Below are 22,221 nucleotides of genomic sequence, written 5' to 3' on the forward strand. Positions count from 1 at the left end.
ATTGGAGCGCGGCAGCCACTTATACCACCAAAGGGTGGCGCTCAAGTCAACCCTTATGCTATTACCCCGCAGAAGAAGAATTTAAACCCGGTTGATGAAGTCAACGAGCTGTTTTAACTTTCGTCCGGTTGGCCGGTAGGTAGCAAAGCTGAATTGTCTTCAAACAAACTACCACTCGTAGTGTTGTAGTCATGGCCGACATCAGTGGAAACAACAGCCCCCGAGCTGAAGACAACGATGACACCAATTACCGAGATGTCTCTGAGCCTGCGCCCGGGACGAACCCATCGGCGTTTCCTGCTCGTCACGAGCGGAATAAAAAAATAATCCTACATGTGGACCTCAATAACACCATTCTGGTGTCAGACGCAGTAACGTGCCAAGGGACAGTGGCTGCCCTGGATTATTTTATGACGACTGTCACTTGGGGCAAAATGAGCAAAGGTAAACCATTTTGTCTTCAACCCTAAAACAAAAACCGCGAGAGTTTCGGTTCGACGGTTGTGCCGACTCAGGTGATGCGGTAGGGACATAACCTAATTCAGTGTTGGAAACAGCCTTGTTTCATTCGAGTATCTCCTCTCCATCGCCATCAGAATGTACATTATTATTTGAAATAAATGGAACGTTTGCCGAATGACAGGAACGTAGCGTTTCCCAGCCCTTTGAAGCCAAGGCACATATTTTACAAGAGAAAAAAAATCTCACGGCTCACTACCAAAAAGGTCACAAAATGTATATATACACTGAAATAATGGGCGTGCTTTGCAACATGTGGGAACACAGGTTAATTGGACTTTCGACAAGCTTGTGCATGGTGTTAAACTCAAGGTCCAAGGGCCAGATCCGGCCCACCCTATCATTTTAAAAGGCCCGTGAAAGCAAATTGTGTCTACTTCCATGATTCTTGCTAAAATCTGGATCAAAATTTCAAATTGCCATATGTAATAAATAATAATGCTGAGATATTGGGGGGGGAAAAATGTCGCTAAAACCCTTTTTACGATAACGTGAACAATAGCTGAACAAACTAGTATGTTTGACTTCTGATTTCAAAACTAGTTATCTATTAATTTGTTGTGTGTATATATAATAAAATGATGAGGCGATTAAACATTTATATGGTTTCCCAGTCATAATGGCCTTCTGAAGGGAACAGTAACGACAACGTGGCCGGTGACAATGAGTTTGACACCCCTGATAGTGGCAGCATTTAATCGTTCTGCTTGTCTATACGTTGCTGGCATAGCTTGATGAACAAAGGCAATTATTCATAGTAAATGAATACAAATTTACAGATCAATTATGTGAAATTGGATATTTTCCCACAACACACCTGATGAGCTCTCACAGCACATTGGTTGGGTATAAATGTGTTAAACGTAAACTCAAGCGCTATGTGATTTCACTGGTGCATTTACCACACAGAGTAGTACTGCGAGACATATCTGGAGATGAGGTGTTGAGGCTTGAACAACGTCACTAGATAGAGCCCTTCAAATACATTCAGAATCAGAATAATCTTTATTTGCCAAGTATGTCAAAAACGCACAAGGAATTTGTCTCCAGTAGTTGGAGCTGCTCTTGTATGACAACAGAAAACATAGTTTTGAGACATAAAAACGGAGTCACTGAGCAATCACGTAATGTCCTATACCTCATTTGTGTATTAGTTCATTAGGCTAATTTGCAAATGTGACAATATCATGGGAGAGCTGGGGGGTGTGGACACCTGAGTGCAGTGTTTTCAAATATACAATATGGTAGTAACTTTTTAAGTTGTAGAACATCCATCCATTTTCCATACAGATTATCCTGACAAGGGTCGCGTGCTGGAGCCTATCCCAGCTATCTTCAGGCGAGAGGAGCGTAGACCCTGAACTGGTCGCCAGCCAATCGCAGGGCACATATAAACAAACAACCAGTCGCACTCACATTCACACCTCAGGGCAATTTAGTCTTCAATTAACCTACCATGCATGTTTTTGGGATGTGGGAGGAAACCAGAGTACCCGGAGAAAACCCACACAGGCACGGGGAGAAGATGCAAACGCCACACAGGCGAGACCGGATTTGAACCCGGGTCCTCAGAACTGTGAGGCAGATGTGCTGACCAGTTGTAAAAAATACACAGAAAATGGTCCAATAGAGATTCTTAAGACTAGTCTGGTCTATATCTCAAAAGTCTCTTTCCATTCGTAGGCAAGTGGGAATGGTTGAGTAACTCTCCTTCCCTGCTTCCACCATGTGACGATGCCATCAACTACTACTCTCAGTTTGGAACTACTCCTGGGTTCACCTCTGCTGCAGGTAGATGCTTTCGTGGGATTCTGGAGGAACATCTTAACTTGCTGCGCTGGCCTGAGGGTGTAAAGGTAAGTGTCCTCGGAGACAAAATGAACGGATTATTAAAAAACAAAAACCAGGACTATGGAAAAGCAAATATTTCTTTTATTAATTAAAAAAATTGTCACAGACAAAACGATAAGGTAGAGGAGACGTTTTAAAAAACTTATGACATTATAGTGTTTTACTCTAATTTGTGGCTGTTTTAAAAAAAAAAAAAAATTTAAATCAGGTTTTCTATAGGTAATATTGTGAAAAAAATTAGCCAAAGAGTAATTTTTTTTTAACCACAGTAAAGACTTAATTTCTTCGGAAGCCCATCATCCAATTTTCAAAATTATTGGTGTTTTGTACTCTGGTTGAAGTGACCATTCCAACCAGACAGACTATCATTTTGGGGAAATCTTGTCATGTTGTTAGAACTTGCTACTGAAAACAAACCTCACATACATTGCAAATAACAACAACAACAACAAAAATCGTGAAATTTGTGATGCACCAAAATGTTTCAGGCAAAAAAGTCCCAAAAAGTATTTTCGGTTTAAGACTGAAAGCCTTTTTTCACTGAAATAAAACTACCGAAACTACATGTCACAACATTAAACGACACTAGCCCAAACTGAGCGTCCCTATTGTCGCCCAGCCCCGCTGCTTTCCGCTGTTCAGTGGCTGGAAGTGCGTTATAGCGAAGATTAGGCAACTTTGAAGAGCAAAATAGCAGGCAATTTAGTACGCGTTTACAGAGGAAAATACTGTCATATACGACGCTAAACAGCCATAACAGGGACCGGAAACAAATTAGTACGTCACTGCTGCTATGTTGCTGAACCTATAATTTAAAAGGACATTAATATAATAAATCTTTATAAGATAACCTTTATTAGTTCCACAATAGGGAAATTTTCATCATTTCAGCACCAATAGTGGATACAGGAAATACAAAAAGAGCATGCAAGAGAAGACATTAGGCTGCAAATGCGTCTGTCATGTTGAATATTTAAGCCATAATTTATTAACGATTACAATGATAGACTAATGATTATGTTGTGATATTGAACAGTGTGCAATTTATTTATTTATTTTTATCCTATTACATAATATACTGCAATAACTGTCTCGCGGTAATGATCTTGACAAAACTTTAAAAGTATGAAAATTAAAATTGTTCTGTAAGTGAATTTCTATAGGCTGGCAGCTCTGCAGTCCTAGCCATAAATGCAATTTTACTAATAATTGGCATAGTTTTATAATTAGCAATTTGTGGGTTTGATTTATTTCTATATTTTATTGTAAAGTGCTTTGTGTTTCATTTTTCTTGTATGAAAAGCCCTTACAAATAATGTTTGAGTCATTGATTGATTGATAATTTCTTTCTTTCTTTTGTTTTCGGGCTGGGGATTTTCAGTTTCGGTCAAGAATTTCCATTTCGGTGCATCACTACCTGTAATGTGCAAATAAAAATGATAACAACACAACTGTTTGTAGTGGGCCCCATTATGAAGATTCCTGAATCCCGACTCGTCACTGTAGTGTCTACAGGGTTTCCAGTTATGTAATGATATGGACTGTTTTGGCAAATGTTTTTCCGCTTGGTCAGGTTGGTGTGTCCCAATTGCTTTGACAGACCACTCATACATTATCTCTGCCACACCCCGTTGACGCAGACAGGCCCAATTTAAAGAACACGATCCAGTTTGGGGCACAGATGTCCCCACTGATCACAAGGTTTGGAGAACAGGTACCAAGACTCTATTTCCTCAAATTGGGGTGGGCAAATTGATGTTAAGATATGAAACTCAAAGTTATCGCTTTTCTAGTTTTGTTAACACTACCCTGACGATTCTTGAGGCTTCACGTGTGGAAATTAATGCAATTCGTGAAGTAGCCCTCCAAAAGCGCATGACACTTGATCTACTGTTGGCTTCTCAGGGCGGTGTTTGTACTCTTGAACCAAACCTGATGCACATACATTCCTGACAATGTTGGTGATGCAGTCGTCATAGCCAATATTCACAATTTCACTGTTGAGTCTCTGATGAACGTTTTGCTGACCGTTTTGCTCTTGGATGACAATGACGACTCAAATGATGACAATGATTCATATTCCTCAGTCTAACTTTGTTGCATGACTGATGTACAACCTGCTCATGAAGGATTTTCTTAAACCTGAGGTGTGAATTTCTGGATGACTGTAGGGTTGTTTTGTTAATACATATTATACTTTTAATGTTTTTGATTAACTTTTTTTTTAATTACTTAGTGTTTATCGATATGTAATAATTTTTTATGTTTTTGATCACTTAGTGTTTAGCAATATTGAAGTAGAGTGTCTAATAGCCAGAAACAGTCTTTTTGTCTGTGGCTGTCATCTACACAGTTCAAGTCACCGTATGAAGGAATACGTCCTCCCCCGTCGGACGGTGTTTGGTAGAGCCCGAGGATGAGAACCCTTTCCACCACTGCGGTCTCCTGCTTTAGCACTTCTAGACCTTGGTCCTTTAGGTTCTTGGCGATTACCATATGAGCTGTCTCTCGGAGCGCCCGACTCGCCACTGGCTAATAAGGGACCCTATGCGGGGGATTCTCAATACTTGTTTTTTTCTCCCAGTGTTAAAGCATTGTCATTGTTTTGTCATTGATAACGTCAGCCGTCTCTTCAGTTCGGGGGGCCGAGGCAATTGCCGAGGCAATTGCCTGGATTCCCTGCCCCGTTGCTGTTAACCACTGTTTATATTGAGATAATTAAAAAAAACACATTGTTTTTACTGTAATAACAAATACAGATGTGAAAAACACAATTTTTGTCACGAGGCGGAACGGTGGTCGACTGGTTATAGCACATCTCCCTCACAGTACTGAGGAACCGGGTTCAAATTCGGTCCTCCATTGTGTGGAGTTTTCATGTTTTCCCCTTGCTTGTGTGGCTTTTCTCCAGGTACTCTGGTTTCCTCCCACATCCCAAAACATGCATGCTAGGTTAATTGAAAACTCTAAATTACCCGTCGGTGTGAATGTGAGTGCGAATGGTTGTTTGTTTATACGTACCCTGCGATTGGCTGGCGACTAGTCCAGGGTGTATCCCGCCTCTCGCCCAAAGATGGTGATCCTAGTGAGGATAAGCAGTACAGAAAATGGTTGGATAATTGTCACAAGTGTAAAAAGAAATGAAGCACCAAAAACCTTTGCTATCAAGTGATGACCCATATGGTGAAGCTGGAGTCTTACTGCATTTACTGCTAGTCCGCTTTCAGAGCTCCAACAGAATGTACTTTGGTAGTTGCCCCAACAAACAAGATCCATCCATCCGTCCATTTTCTTGAGACTATACAGTGTTCCCTCGCCACTTCACGTTTTGTGGCTTCAGTGCTTCACGGGCTTTTCCAAAATATTCATTAAAAAAAAGGTTTCCCTGCATGCCAAACAAAGAGATGAGTGACTCAGAGGCTTTGTACATGCCTGTACTGTACTGTACATGCCACGGGCACTCATACAAGGCGCGTGATTGGTTCCCGGCGCGACATCGACCAATGAGAGCACGGGTGGATTTATCCCGTGAGCTGATTGGCTGCGCATCATCGCAGCCTCACCCAGCATCTTCCCTTTACTGACTCGCATACTGTATCTTAGTGTTGTGTTCGTGATGGCGTTTTTTGTTTAAGCGATAACGTTTTTGGATTAGTTAAGCCCTTACAATGCCGCCTAAGTGCTGTGCCCCTGCGAAAGCTTCCTCCGGGGCGCCCAAGAGGAAGAAGAAGATGATGGCCATCAGCGAAAAAGTGAAACTTTTAGATATGATCAAAGAGGACAGAAGTTATGCATCTGTGGCACGCCATTATGCCGTGAATGAATCTACAGTGTCGTACATCAAGAAAGAGGAAGCAAACATCCGCAAAACTGCTTCAATAAGGAAGCGAAACGTGTGGTAACGCCGCGTAATAAGAGACGGTGTTATGTCCTTGTACAAAAGAAAAAACAAAGACAACAACTACCCATCACCATGTTTTTCTCCAAGGTAAAACCCCAGCTACACCATCAGCAGACGAGTCTCCGAGTGAACCTAAAGCCTATACGAGTCAAGTGAGAGCCTGTCCTCCGCCACCAACGCAAGCCTTTTCGCCTCTCTCAGAAGGCAATATTGATGAATGTTAATTACTGTATAAGGTTTTATAATTAAAGATTTAAGTAAATACGTTTACTGTTGTAATCTTTGTCTCAAATATGTAAAGTATAAATACTGTTTACATATTTTAAATATTCTGGTACCCACATAGACAAAAATTCCTGGGGGGGGGGGCAAATCCTACTTGGTATTTTTCAACTTTCGCGGGGGGTTCTGGTCCCCATTAACCGTGAAAAACGAGGGATCACTGTATTTTGTATTGACGCATTGGCCTCCCCACAGGGAGACCGAGAGCTGACAATAAAGGCGGAGGATGGACGACTCTACCACTGGATCCTTCCTTCCTTTTTCCAGCTGCTCAAAGACCTGACGCAGCAAGGGACCGAGTTTGCCGTCCACTTTCGTACGTTTGGAAGTGACCTACCTCGTGTGCTAAATGCTGTATCCAAAGCACTGACTCAGGGCGCCCATCCCCTGTTTCCTGATCTCCCTGATCTGAAGGTGAAATAGTCACACTCAATCTAAGCATTGTCTCCACTCACTGATTTGAAGTGTCACTCGACCTTCGCAAACACGACCACAGCACATTTTCAATCAGTTGCTCCATAATATACAAAGGCTGACATTTATTTGAAAAGAAATCAGTTTCCTGAATCACCACTTGTAATGCTGTTTACCCGCTGCTGCTGGGAAATTTTCTGCGAGTGGTTTTTTTATAGTTTCAGTCTGCTCTTCCTTCTATAAAACTTCAGGTCTTCTTGGAAATGGTTGACCAATTTGCCATGTGAAATGAGAGAGAGTAAAATGTCCTGGATGAATCCTTTGTTTCCTTTGGAAAAATTATTTCCACTTTCCCTTCTTTTGACAGTGAACTCCAATGCTGTCTTTGGAAAAGGAGCGTATATGTGCAATATTGGGGTTTGAGGACAAGTGAGTTCTGACATGGGTGCTATTGTTTAATGTTATGGGGATGATATCCATTACTGTTATTGTTATTTACCACTATAGTTAGGTTTGTATTTTAATTGACTGAACAAAAAACTGCTAATATTTTAAGCTTATATGCCCTGTAATCAGAGTTGACTATATAGAATATTATTGAGTCGACGTTTGTCTTAAAAAACATACTGTAATGGTAAGGCATCGTCAGTATTCTTGTCTAAAATCTAGTCTAATCTAATAAGTAACTTCTACACAAAAATATAATGTAGAAGTAAAAAAATATGTACTTAAGAATGGCAGTGGCCTTAAAAGTGATGGGTATCATGATTCAAGTACAGGTCAACCTTTTTGCATATTAGTCTACAACTTAAAAAGGCGCTATTTTTTTCCCTTTGTATCTGAATATACATTCCATTCAAAATTGCCTTTCTGTTAGCGCAGATAAATTGTGGGCAGCGAACGTAGATCTAGATTTGGATCATGTTCGAATTTTCTATGCAAGATCTCAACATGGGCCAAAAATGGAGGATGCCCTGTGGGATACATTGTGGGTGTCTATCGCCATATATTATTACTTTAGTTCTATGGTCATCCTTTATATACAACTAGTGGAGACACATTCTCAGACTTCCACAAAGAGGAGCACTTTGATGAATGCAGCTCTATATCATTACTAAAATTGATCTCTTTAACGGATTGGGGCGTTTGAGTTTGAGTTTGGGAGAAGTGACACTCACACTTGTTTCATGCTCTCAAGCGCTAAATATTGTACAAAACCACACTAGTAGATTGGGTATCCTGCAGCCTGCACCTGATTCACACAAAATGGCATTCTAGCATCCACACTGACAAAAGTGTGGATGAAAAATTAAAAACTAGCATCAGTTTTTGAGATATTGATTGCTTTTGAGGCAGAAAATCCTAGTCTCTCTTCTCACATCTAATCCTTCAATGATAGAACTGTTCTCAAAAACTGTAGCCTCTAATAATTGAATTATTTGAGTTCTGGAGAACTTATAGAAGTTTGTTTTTCTGACCTGTCAGGGTAAGCTTAGTAAAAAAAAAAAAAAAAAAAAATCACTTGTCAGGTGCTATACATCCTCCAGCTAGAAGGTGAGCGTGCAGAAGGCAGACTGTGATTGTGCACTGAATGTGTTTTGTGAAAGGCTGCATCGATCTGCCATGAAAAATTTGTAGTCTAAAAAGGTGGTCGTTATGACAACTTTGTGGTAAGTCGACGGAACTGAGAGAGAGAACGACTGTGCACTACGTCAGTGGTACATCTTCACTGTCACCTACATGGGCTTGGGGTTTGTACTGCTGGTTTTTAGCTTGTTCATATTAAAATCCTCCAGAGGCATAGGTAGGTACAGTTGTGTGAAAGTGTTTGACCCCTTCCTGATTTCTTTTTTTGCATATTTGTCCCACTTAAATGTTTCCCATCGTCAAGCTAATTTAAATATTAACCAAAGACAACTAAAGTAAACACAAAATACAGTTTTAAAATGTTTTTTTATTGTTAAGGTAGAAATAAAATCCAAACCTACATGGTCCTGTGGGAAAAAGTGTTTGCCCCCCCCCGTTGAAACATAAAGGCTTCTTTATACTCGCGCAGACGGCGACCGCGCTGACGTCACTGCGGCTGTCCCACGCGTAGTTTGCCTTTATACTCGAGCGCAACCCACGTGCGCTGTTCTGAAAGTGTGCTGCAGTTCTCCTCCAAGTCGGGGGTGTCGCTATGGCTGGTATTGGATTGGACACTACAGGGTGGAGTTTCCTCTGCATTATTTTTTTTTTTTACATTTCCAGTAGCCGTTTTTACTTTCCTTTCAGTAACAAGGAACAACAACAATGGCGACCGCAACAGAACAAATGGACCTAGATGACCAGATGATACGTTTAATTATGCTGCAAAATTGATCAAGAAGGCGGCGACGTAGATGGTATGTAGAACCAATGGAATGCTGGTACGTCATCACAGCATGTGACTAAAACGGACCAATCACGAGTGATGATCTCCGCGACGTTCGATGCGCAGCAACTATTTTTGTCGGGTGCACGGCAAGCTACGTAAAGGTGCTGCACGGGGCAATTCGTCGGTCACGTGATGCAATGCGGGAGTATAAAGAAGAGGCTTGAACTGTGGTTCATCATACCTGAGTTGAATTTCTCCAGCCACACCTAGGCTTGTTACTGCCACACCTGTTCACAATCAAAAAATCACATAAATAGGACCTGCCTGACAAAGTGAAGTAGACCAAAAGATTCTCAAAATCTCGACATCATGCCGAGAGCTAAAGAAATTTAAGAACAAATGAGGAAAAAGGTAACTGAGATCAGTGTGGAAAAGGTTATAAAGCCATTTCTAAAGCTTTGGGACTCCAGCGAACCACAGTGAGCGCCATTATCCACAAATAGCGAAAACATGGAACAGTGGTGAACCTTTTAAGGAGTGGCCGACCAACCAAAATTACCCCAACCACGCAGTGACGACTCATCCAAGAGGTCCCAAAAGACCCTACAACAACATCCAAAGACCTGCAGGCCTCACTTGCCTCAGTTAAGAATCAGAATCAAAATCATCTTTATTTGTCAAGTATGTCAAAAAACACACAAGGAATTTGTCTCTGGTAGTTCTAGTAAGACAACAGATAGCCATTTGACAGAAAATACTTTTGAGACATAAAAACACAAGACAAAAAAATTGGCAGCATGTTGCAATGGAATTGTAGGTTAGCTGTTTAAGAAGTTGATTGCAAGAGGGAAGAAGCTGTTGGAATGTCTGCTAGTTCTAGTTTGCATTGATCGGTAGCGCCTACCTGAGGGAAGGAGCTGGAAGAGCCGGTGACCGGGATGTGGAGGGTCCGAGAGGATTTGGCACGCTCTTGTCTTAGTTCTGGCAGCGTGCAAGTCCTTAAGGGCGGGGAGTGGGGTACCAACAATCTTTTCAGCAGTTTTGATTGTCTGTTGCAGTCGGAGTTTGTCCTTTTTTGTAGCAGCACCAAACCAGACTGTGATGGAAGAACACAGGACTGACTCGATGACCGCTGTGTAGAACTGCCTCAGCAGCTCCTGTGGCAGCCCGTGCTTTCTCAGAAGTCGCAGGAAGTATATCCTCTGCTGGGCCTTTTTGAGGACGGAGTTGATGTTGATTGCCCACTTCAGGTCCTGAGAGACTCTAATTCCCAGGAACTTGAAGGTCTCGACGGTTGACACAAGGCAGCTGGACAGCGTGAGGGGCAGCTGTGGCGAAGGATGCCTCCTGAAGTCCACGATCATCTCTACAGTCTTGAGCGTGTTCAGCTCCAGGTTGTTTCGGCCCCACCACAGCTCCAGCCGCTCCACTTCCTGTCGATATGCAGACTCGTCACCGTCCTTGATGAGGCCGATGAGAGTGGTGTCATCTACAAACTTCAGGAGTTTGACAGCCGGGTGCGTTGAGGTGCAGTCGTTCGTGTAGAGAGAGAAAAGCAGCGGAGAGAGGACACAACCTTGGGGCGCCCCAGTACAGAAGCTGCGTGTGGATGAGATGGTCTCCCCCAGCCTCACCTGCTGTGTCCTGCCCGTCAGGAAGCTGTAAATCCACTGGCAAATGGCAGGTGAGACGCTGAGCTGGAGAAGCTTGGAGGAAAGTAGTTCAGGGATGATGGTGTTGAACGCTGAGCTGAAGTCCACGAACAGGATCGTCGCGTAGGTCCCTGCACTGTCAAGGTGTTCTAGAATGAAGTACAGTCCCATGTTGACTGCATATCCGCAGACCTGTTCGCTCGGTAGGCAAACTGCAGGGGGTCCAGCAGGGGACCTGTGACGCTCTGAATGGCTGAAGAAAAACAAAATGAAGACTTTTGAGGGGCCTCATCAAAGTCCTGACCTGAATCCTATTGAGATGCTGTGGCATGACCTTAAAAAGGCGGTTCATGCTGGAAAACCCTCCAATGTGGAGGAATTACAACAATTCTGCAAAGATGAGTGGGCCAAAATTCCTCCACAGCGCTCTAAGAGACTAATTGCAAGTCATTGCAAACGCTTGATTGTAGTTGTTGATGCTAAGGGTGGCTCAACCAGTTAATAGGTTTAGGGGGCATTTTTACATACAGGGCCATCAACGTTTGAATTTTTTTCCTTCCTTAATAATAAAAACCTTCATTTAAAAACTGCATTTTGTGTTCTCAGGAAGGGGTGGCAAACACTTTTTCGCACCGCTGTATAGTACCATCCATCCATCCATTTTCTGAGCCGCTTCTCCTCACTAGGGTCGCGGGCATGCTGGAGCCTATCCCAGCTGTCATCGGGCAGGAGGCGGGGCACACCCTGAACTGGTTGTGCATAGTACCAAGTTTTATTCAATTTAAATTCGCATATTGGCACCTGAAACCATCTCTGACTATGTTTTCCATACTTTTTACACCCAGTACCACCATGAAATATTTGTAGCACGCTAGGTTCCTCCATCATGGCCAAAATAATAATACAATACCTGAGTAGACCCAAGTGTTCGTCAAAGACGACTGGTTTTATTCCTAAAAAGTATGTTTCAATATTATTGTAAGCCACTGCAACATTATGCACAGGTTGAATGGTAAGTGTACTGTACTGTAACTATAGAATAATAAAAACTGTACCTATATAAATGATTCAATTAAAATGTATTGCCCATAAAAGTTAAATAAAAATTGTACCTAAATATTAACAAACAAACCATTGTTAAATCCAAATGTATTGAACTTAAAAGTTACAACCCCAATTCCAATGAAGTTGGGACGTTGTGTTAAACATAAATAAAAACAGAATAGAATGATTTGCAAATCATGTTCAACCTATATTTAATTGAATACACTACAAAGACAAAATATTTAATGTTCAAACTGATCAACTTTGTTGTTTTTAGCAAATAAGCATTAACTTAGAACTTTATGGCTGCAACACTTTCCAAAAAAGCTGGGACAGGTGGCAAAAAAGACTGAGAAAGTTGAGGAATACTCATCAAACAACTGTTTGGAACATCCCACAGGTGAACACGCTAATTGGGAACATAAAATAAACATAAATAAAAAGAGAATACAATGATTTGCAAATCATGTTCAGCCTATATTTAATTGAATACACTACAAAGACAAGATATTTAATGTTCAAATTGAAAGCAAATAATCATTAACTTAGAATTTTATGGCTGCAACACTTTCCAAAAAAGCTGGGACAGGTGGCAAAAAAGACTGAGAAAGTTGAGGAATACTCATCAAACAACTGTTTGGAACATCCCACAGGTGAACACGCTAATTGGGAACAGGTGGGTGCCATGATTGGGTATAAAAGGAGCTTCCCTGAATTGCTCAGTCATTCATAAGCAAAGATGGGGCGAGGTTCACCTCTTTGTGAACAAGTGCGTGAGAAAATAGTCGAACAGTTTAAGGACAATGTTCCTCAACATACAATTGCAAGGAATTTATGGATTTCATCATCTGCGGTCCATAATATCATCAAAGGGTTCAGAGAATCTGGAAAAATCACTGCATATAAGCGGCAAGGTCGAAAGCCAACATTGAATGCCCGTGACCTTCGATCCCTCAGGTGGCACTGCATCCAAAACCGACATCAATGTGGAAAGGATATCACCACATTGGCTCAGGAACACTTCAGAAAACCAATGTCAGTAAATACAGTTCAGCGCTACATCTGTAAGTGCAACTTGAAATTCTACTATGCAAAGCAAAAGCCATTTATCAACAACACCCAGAAACGCCGCCGGCTTCTCTGGGCCCGAGTTCATCTAAGATGGACTGATGCGAAGTGGAAAAGTGTTCTGTGGTCCGACGAGCCCACATTTCAAATTGTTTTGGGAAATTGTGGACGTCGTGTCCTCTGGGCCAAAGAGGAAAAGAACCATCCGGACTGTTATGGACGCAAGGTTCAAAATCCAGCATCTGTGATGGTATGGGGATGTGTTAGTGCCAATGGCATGGGCAACTTACACATCTGTGAAGGCACCATTAATGCTGAAACGTACATACAGGTTTTGGAGAACCATATACTGCTATCCAAGCAACATCTTTTTCATGCACGCCCCTGCTTATTTCAGCAAGACAATGCCAAACCACATTCTGCACGTGTTACAACAGCGTGGCTTTGTAGTACAAGTGCGGGTACTAGACTGGCATGCCTGCAGTCCAGACCTGTCTCCCATTGAAAATGTGTGGCGCATTATGAAGCGTAAAATACGACAACAGACTGTCCCAGCTTTTTTGGAACGTGTTGCAGCCATAAAATTCCAAGTTAATTATTTGCTAAAAACAATAAGGTTTATCAGTTTGAACATTAAATATCTTGTCTTTGTATTGTATTCAATTAAATATTGGTCGAACATGATTTGCAAATCATTGTATTCTGGTTTTATTTATGTTTAACACAACGTCCCAACTTCATTGGAATTGGGGTTGTAAATACAACTGAACTGTAATTAGGCAGTGATTATTTTGCGTACCACTAGTGGTACCGGTATCACACTGAGAATCACTCTAAAATAAATAAATGTATAAATATAGTATTTCCTCAAGTAGTAGCCCCTGTTTTAATAGACACTGTGCTTTAGTCCACTTTAAGAAGGTTCGTGTGAAAATAATGTGTTATGGAATGAGGGCCCATCAATCTCCCAGTAGTCGTACTGTTGTGTACTTCTAGCAAAGTCCTGAGTGAACTTCTCTCCTGCTCAGTTAAATGTGAACAAGACACCAGGCAAGATCCGCTGCAGCCCGAAAGGGGTTCTTCTGACCAGAGGCGCAGAGCGACTGTCGACCCGTGACGGAGAGAGAGGGCTGTACCAATTCTTTAGCAGCGCAAATGGACTCGGAGGCTTCCAGGATGACTATGAATGGTACACCTGATTCCCTCTGTACAATTGAGGTGGCTTCAGTCTCCTGAATACACTTTTATTCACTTCCCACTGTTTTTTATTCCTTCATCCAGGTGGATGACTAAAACGTTCTCCATCCAGGGTGGGAAGCCGTTGTGGGTGGATCCCTTTGACAAGCACGTTCAACACATCTTCATAGATGACAACATACGACAGAATGATGAGGATACTGTCGTGCATCCCAAGGTAGCACACAACTATGACCTTTGGCACAGCTCTTTTTTTCCACTTATTTTTCACACACATTTTCAATCTCATTTGTAATATTTCATATAGCGTATAATGAACAAAGGGCAATATTCTCACTCTCTGCCTCACTAATTTTTAACTCATTCCCTGCCACTGCTGTCCAAAGATGTCATTCAGAATCGAGCTATTCCTTGCCAATCCCATCTAAAGACGGCAATGGCTTTTTTTTTTTAACGGGGATGAGTGGGGGAGGGTCTTGTGGAGTTTATGTGTGATCGTCAAGCCTCTGGATAACTCCAATGAGAATGGCACCCTGTAGAGGGCAACAATGCATTGAGGTGAACAAGAGGAAGAAGAAGAAGAAGGCGGGGTGCAAGAGACGATGAGAAGAGGCAAGTATAATGGCGGAAAAGAGAGAAGACAAAATGAAAAAAATCGAGAAAAAAAAAAGCTTTCGGTACTAGAAATTTACTGCGCCAAGGCAAGAAAAATATTCCTGCGACCGACAGGAATGACGCTTTATTTAGTCAGGTGTGTCAAACAAATTTTTTTCTCGGGGCGCATTGTAGTTATGATTTCCCTCAGCCGGCCATTAGAACAGTGAAATCATATAAATGTTTAATCACCTAATCATATTATTACCATTACACAAAAAATTGAGGGCTAACTAGTTTTGAACTCAGAAGACAAGAATAATAGATTGTTCAAGTATTGTTTAAGTTACTGTAGAAGAAGGGTTTGGTTCCAGAAAAAATGCAATATCTCAACATAACTGTTAATTATTATGACAATTTGGAATTTGGGTACAGATTTTCGCAAAAATCACAGAAGTTGACGAGCATGATTTGCTTTCGCGGACCACATAGAATAATGTGGCGGGCCGCATCTGGCCCCTAGGCCTTGAGTTTGACACCTATGCTTAGCTCATGCAAGGGAATAAAGGATGACATTCTGAGCCGATCGCTGTGTTGCAAAGCTATCGCCCAAAATGCTGGGGCGAGATGCTCTCGGCACCTTGCCAGCTGATCGTCTGCCGACCAGGATTTGAGTACCGTATTTTCACGACCATAAGGCGCACCGTATTAAAAGGCGCAGTCTCAGTTACGGGGTCTATTTCTGTATTTAACACATACATAAGGTGCACCGTATTATTGGGTGCAGGCATGGTAAAACATACGCTAGCTTAAAACATACGGTAGCATGCATGCACACTAAAACATATGCTAGCATGCATGCTAGCATATGTTTTTAAAAAGGCAGCGGCAGCAAAACTGAGTTTGGTTGTACTTTATTGAAGTATTTAACGTTATTTTTTGATCAATCCTCATCCACAAATCCATCAAAGTCCTCATCTTCTGTATCCGAAATGAACAGCTGGGCAAGTTCTCCATCAAACATGCCGGGTTCCCTCTCGTCATTGTCGGAGTCAGTCTCGTTGCCAGGGGGGGGCTGTTCAGCAATGATGCTTCTCCCGGCTGTTCTTAGATCATTAATCTATTGCTCGAGTTGGTCTTCCAACTCGGGCCACCTCGCCTTGTTTCCGCGGAAACTCAGCATTGTCTTCTTGACTTGGCGAAGCTCGTTTTCCTGCTTCCTCCACTTGCGAACCATGGATCCGTTGGTCTTGAATTCTCTCACGGCTGCTCGATTCCCATGTTCCTCCGCGTAACTGATAGCTTGCAGTTTAAACTGTGCTTCGTAAGCGTGTCTCTTCGTAGGTGCCATTTTCGGGGGTCCTTGGCCAAACCGATGTTGTTTTGCACAATGCACATACCAGCACTATATATCTGCTGGGGGCGTGCCTTTAGCGTCTTCTTTCATGCGCACCCTTCCCCCTTTAATGTCTGCATGCTGTCCTCAGTCACGTCCGCATTTCTTCTCTATATAAGCAGCGTGTCGGCAGGAAATTCTCCCAGTCAGTCAAGCGGCGCGCTCATCAAAGCAACAAACAACATTTACAGATTTCGGAACTCGGTGCACACATCAGGCGCCCGTCCATTTTGGAGAAAATTTAAGACTTTTAAGTGCGCCTTATGGTCGTGAAAATACGGTAAATGGGATCCGGAATCGTCAGACGAGTGAACTCCCTCTGGATCGCCTGGAAGCAGCAGAGCTTCATCCGGAGCTTCCTCCGGCTGATAAATGGAGACAAAGGTAACTCATTTGCAACTCTCGTTAGCTATATTTAGCGAACAAACATGCTCCTCAATCCTTGCTACATAAAAATAATTTAGTCCCACTAGTTTACATTACAATGTAACATCTGTTACCAGTACTGATTTGAATTTTCCATTTCTAGCTCGTCCATCTTGCAGTAATGGAACACCTGCAAGGCGAACGTCATTTAGGATTGCAACGAAGAAAAGTAGGTTTTTTTTCTTTACCCTTGCAAAACATGTTTCAATAAAAAGTATTCTCTAGTAATTGTAGTAATGTATTTTTTAAAACTTACGTCCCAATACAGCAATTTCTACAATGTATTTTTATAGTAATAGTTATATTTCTAAACTGCACAGGTTGTGCTTCGAGCAGAAGTAGGGACTGGTTTCAAGGACAATGACAACCACACAAGATCCCGTTCACCGCCACCTAAGAATAAAATCCAGATGTGGATAAAACGTTGCTAGATTTTATGCGCAAGGTAATAAAAACGTGGACTATTGAGCAAAAGGCAGAGGAGGAGAATTACGAGCAAGAAAGTGCAAGTGTGGAGCCCCATTTGTTCATGGATATTCTGTACATAGTTTTACATGTAAATAAAATTTTATGTCAAAAGTACTTTCTCAGTGTTTTATGTTCAGATGTTTGAGATTTTCACTAAAGAAAAAAAATATTGGTGTCAAAGGCATTGTTCTGCTGAATCTGTCTGCTTTCACAAAAAGGCTGTTTTCTCATTTTTGTTCCTCCAGAAACTGATTTGGCTGAAAGTAGCCTATATTTGACTGCTGATTACTAAAGAACGGTATAAGCTAGAGACAAACTTTTTTCCTGATGAAAGAAGAGAGTCTGATCTTTCTTTTGGTGGTTTTGGTGTTTACATAGTCATAGTACACACTATTTATTCTTCGGGGCTTGAAAAACGAATGAAATTGCTCAAAAATGCCTGGCAGTCTATGGGGTTCTTTACTCAGGAAACGGCTGGCAGTGAATGAGTTAAATGAGTCATTTTTTTAATGTTTTGTATAATGTCAAGTCCCATTTAGTAAGAACATTTTAAAGCTACTTCAAGTACTGTGACTTCCAGCTCTGCTCTTCCTTTGCGAGTGTGTTGGTTCAGTTGATGAAAGTTAGACATTGGCAATTATATGTGATCAAATTCGTAGACGCAAATGAGCCGAATGTAAAAAAATAAAAATAAATAAATAATCCAAAACAATTTCTGTTAAACTTTATAGGCCCAGGTAGAAGGCATTACATTTTGGTACAAATTGGTCAAAAGTATTAATGCTTTGAATGTGAGTCTGCTCACATCAGGAATCTTGCGGTATGCATTCTTCTTCTTCCCCCTTATTGTCACTGTGTTGTGTTGCAAAAAAGACACCATCGAAGAGTTAATCCTTTGATTCTAATTGACCTGAGCTTCTTGTAAGGTTCTCTGAAATCTTGTGAGTTTTAGACTGAAGTTTGAGCGTGTTTAGTAGCACATTTCAGTCTGCCCTCAAATTTGGTTGAATTCCAAATTGTACGACCTCAGAGGACGACGGAGCGCAGAAGAGAAATCTCTAGTCCTTGTTGTGCGTTGGACCTGGTCCAAGCAATTTTAGCTTGCAGGAATGACAAATGTTTGGTTTCCATCTCAGTAAACCTGTTGTTCCTGTCTTACATACCTTATTGATGACACCACTTAGTAGTTTCTGCTTCAATTTTTTCGAAACATTATCTTCCCTCAATCACTTGTCTCCTCCAGAGCAATCAAATCTAGAAGGAGGCGGGACTTATAATAATTACATTACTCATATTTGGTTGTTCTTTTGCATGTTCGTGTGGTGTGAAATGCAAAGTAGCTTCCAATACAGTTGTGTTTAAAAACCGACTCTGTGTCTGGTCCAGGTTTTCATTGAGCAAGACGGCTCGGACACTCGCACAGCCTGCATCTCGGAGCTTTATGACATCACCTTGATCCAGACAGACCTCCTCAAGGCCATTTCTGAGCCGGACTACTTCACCCGCCGTGTACACATCTGTCAGACGAACTATGAGAGAAATGTCCAGCAGGGGTCGGCCTAGAGCATAGCTGAGTGTCCTCTCTTAATCACGTGTCTGGTCTCAACAACTCCATATCAGGTTATCATGATCTCAGGGCTGTTGGAATTTCATGGACGGAAATGTTACTTTCTTAAAGAATGACTTTTATGTTTTTAGATAATATATAGCTTATTAAAGAAGCAATACACTCTGAAGAGATTGTAAACAGTATTTGGTAAAATTATTATCCTGGCCGTAGTAAGAAATATATGTATCATAATCATAGTTACTCAGTGCAATAGCAATCGCCAAAAAAAAAAAAAAAAGACAGTCGACATGAACATACATCTGCAAGCTGTCAATTGCAGGTCGAAGCATCTGGTGGCACTGTAACCTTTAGCGCTTCCTTTCACCGAAGGCCATTTCATCCAGTCAGCTCAGGTGAAAAGGAAAAATAACCACATTGGCAAATTGAAGAAAGACTACATAAGCAGCTTGATTGAGTTGATGAATGGAATTAATGTCACACTTGAGTCTTGCCCCTTTCCAATGGAAAAACAATCTCCTAGGTTTTTTATTAAAAAAACAAAAACAAAAACAGCGTTCCTATTTAATTGCAAAGAAAAAACCTGGCGATTTACTTGCTTTTTAGTTAAGAAAAGGAATAGTAATAAATTAAACTATCTTCACCAGTAAAATGCTGTAAATTAATGCCGGGTATTAGCAGAACACAAGCATCCTACTTTGAGACGTGGATTTCCCATTTTGAATAATTAGTCACCAAATTGGCAGCACGGTGAATGACTGGTTAGCACATCTGCCTCAGAGTTCTGAGGACCGGGGTTCAAATCTTTTGTGGCCCAACAAATAAAAGCTCTATCCTAGAAACTGCACAAATAACAAACAAATGTGCAGATTCCAGGATAGAGATTTTTTGCAGTGGGGTTATTTACCTGAACATCATCTGCATTATAATGACTAAAGTCAGCCATATGCAGGAGGTGGGTATCAATTAAGGTATTTAATTTGGTACTAATCCAAATTAGGGTTCTTTGGCCTTGACTCAGTCAGCACTCCACTGTTAGCTGCTTGCATCAGGTCCCCTCCAATGCAAACATTAATCTTGAAGATACTGGGTTACTGCTATTTAATATTTGCTTTTACTGTATGGCTTCAGTTTGGGGCATTTTGAATGCTTGTTGGTGGAAAAATGAGTGCAGTTATTTATGACTGTTTGACGGTGGAAACATATATTTTGAATATCTTTAAATGGTGGTGAATGCCTTTCAAAATTCTAATCAATTTGCATCTCATTCAAAGTACTGTATATTGTTAATGCCGTTATACATGCAGAACATTAACATTTAACCATATGAAACATCAATTTGACTGCGTCATCAGTTATTAATCACTTTTTGGATGCTTCTGTTACATCAAACTGATTAGATATGATCAACTGATGTCAAATAAAAATTGGTGAATCAAACATTTAAAGTTAAATGTTGTGACCATTGCAAAATATCAGTTACCCATAAACAGGATCTTGATGGATGCGTGTGATGTGACTGCCTCAAGTCCTGTGGGGTTTCATTAGAAGGTCCAAAAGAGCCATTAAATGTACTCTGCATTTCATTCAGCATTTAACAAGTATGTTTTATTTTGTAATACATTCCCAGACAAGTAGTTCTTATTCAACAAAATGTATCAGTTTCTGTTGGAAGCCTAAAAGATTCCAAATCTTAAAGGGGACATATTTTTGCCAAGAGGGCTGAAACCAGGTGATTCAAATTTCTCAACCTTATTTACGTCACTAGAGAAGCTCTCTGCCTTCCTTTCCGCTCCCGAGCCAGCGCTGTCAACATAACAAACACATTTCCTCTCACAAGTGGTTCTTCGACACGGAGGCAACCAATTAGGAAAGGGGTGGTCTTAGTCAAATATGCACAAAGCAGATACAAAACTGGGTCAAACGAGTAGCTGACAGAAGGGCCTTTTCTGGACCCTCGTATGACAAAACCAAGGTGTTTTTGTAAATGAAATTGACAGTTTTATACAAAGTCCATGTTAGTGAGTCATTCTATGGAGGTCTAAAATAGCCAAACTACAGGACCTTTAAAGCTTTCGGCAGACATGTTTCAGTGAGTGTTCAATGAGGCATTTCTGAATTTCCTGCAGCGTGTGTGTAATTGAGAGTTTCATTAAAGAGGAGTCTGATGGATTAGCGAACCTTGTGTCATATGTGAAGTGTGTCACAGGTTGAGGGAATATGATGCCCTTCACTCTTGGGGCTGGCTGGGCTCAGCCCCTATTAGGTATAGGGACACAGTAATGCTGCTTTGGTGGTCCACAAACCAATTAACAATAAATTGTGTGTGTGTTTTTTTTAAGTACATACCTGCATTTAGAGATTGGATTGGTGCACCAATGAAACGAGTAAACTAAAATAATTACTCCAATTAAAAGCTCTGATATAATTGTGACTTATCGTATACAGCAGCCTATCTGTCATCCATGCAAGAATGCAAAAATGTCTTGCTCTCTTATGCTTTTTTTCCAATGTAGAATTGTCCAGGTGAGGCAATGTCCAGGTGAGGCAAAGTGATCACTGCAAAATATTTAAAGCTTGGAAAAACATTCCGCAGGTCAGTTGTTGATAAATCACTCACTGTTTTTGCAATGAATGGATAAATGTATAATGCCCACCATGCCTGTGATTGTTTAGCACAATTGGATGGTCTTCCACCAGACTCCTTACTTATCAATCACAAAACGGTGTCAAAAGGATTCCGCTCATTTTGTTGTTGTCTGAATTAAACTGGCTAGTTGCTTTTTTAAAATTTTATTTTATTTTTTATGGCGGGGTACACCCTGAACTGGTTGCCAGCCAATCGCAGGGCACATAGAAAACAAACAACCATTCGCACTCACATTCACACCTACGGGCAATTTAGAGTCTCCAAGTTATGCATGTTTTTGGGATGTGGGAAGAAACCGGAGTGCCCGGAGAAAACCCATGCAGGCACGGGGAGAACATGCAAACTCCACACAGGCGGGGCCAGGGATTGAACCCCGGTCCTCAGAACTGTGAGGCTGATGCTCTAACCAATCGTCCACCAGTCCCAGCATATAAAGGCAAATGTTCAACTGTAAAATAAATAAATAGGAATAATTACCATGACATTTAGAGGTCCAGATGGCAGTTACTGTATGTTCGGACCTTTTCACCATGACTTCACAGTCACATATTTTCAGGCGGCAGAAGACGGAGCTTTCCCCTTGTAGACAAACCCGTCCACTAGTATGACACTTGACTGAGGCAAGGCATAGTGAGTGGGAAAACAAGGTAAATGGCTTGCATGATAATTCTAGCCTGAATGTGTCAAGTGTCGGTCAAAAAGATGTTGCGTGATGTAATTTGCTTCCAAGGGAGACCGAACATTTACATTTCAACAAGACAGAAATACAGACATTAAGGTCAGGGACTGGCTAATTGACTTTTCAGATAAATGGCATAGTTTTGATCTTTGGGCAG

General features: G+C 41.3%; 1 protein-coding gene and 1 long non-coding RNA gene across 2 annotated transcripts; both read left to right on the plus strand.

The window, feature by feature from the left end:
- The first annotated feature begins 61 nt into the window (after positions 1-61).
- On the plus strand, positions 62-20,915 carry si:dkey-32e6.3 (uncharacterized). The gene is made up of 6 exons (XM_061780828.1): positions 62-444; positions 2,203-2,375; positions 6,749-6,967; positions 14,116-14,276; positions 14,369-14,501; positions 18,555-20,915. The coding sequence occupies exons 1-6, from the start codon at positions 192-194 to the stop codon at positions 18,729-18,731; spliced, it is 1,116 nt and encodes a 371-aa protein (XP_061636812.1). The 5' UTR covers positions 62-191; the 3' UTR covers positions 18,732-20,915.
- LOC133481656 (uncharacterized) lies at positions 14,508-17,282 on the plus strand. The gene is made up of 2 exons (XR_009789593.1): positions 14,508-16,869; positions 17,021-17,282. It is a non-coding gene; the product is annotated as an uncharacterized LOC133481656 (long non-coding RNA).
- Positions 20,916-22,221: the final 1,306 nt, after the last annotated feature.

This window comes from Phyllopteryx taeniolatus, chromosome 1 (genome assembly GCF_024500385.1).
Source record: "Phyllopteryx taeniolatus isolate TA_2022b chromosome 1, UOR_Ptae_1.2, whole genome shotgun sequence".
Lineage (NCBI taxonomy): Eukaryota > Metazoa > Chordata > Actinopteri > Syngnathiformes > Syngnathidae > Phyllopteryx > Phyllopteryx taeniolatus.

What these genes read in the sequence shown, in the direction of transcription:
- si:dkey-32e6.3 (XM_061780828.1), top strand. Translation starts at nt 192, where the DNA reads ATGGCCGACATCAGTGGAAACAACAGCCCCCGAGCTGAAGACAACGAT. An exon ending in TTCCAGGATGACTATGAATG is followed by an intron (nt 14,277 to 14,368) that starts GTACACCTGATT and finishes TCCTTCATCCAG; the next exon opens with GTGGATGACTAAAACGTTCT. An exon ending in ATACTGTCGTGCATCCCAAG is followed by an intron (nt 14,502 to 18,554) that starts GTAGCACACAAC and finishes TGTCTGGTCCAG; the next exon opens with GTTTTCATTGAGCAAGACGG.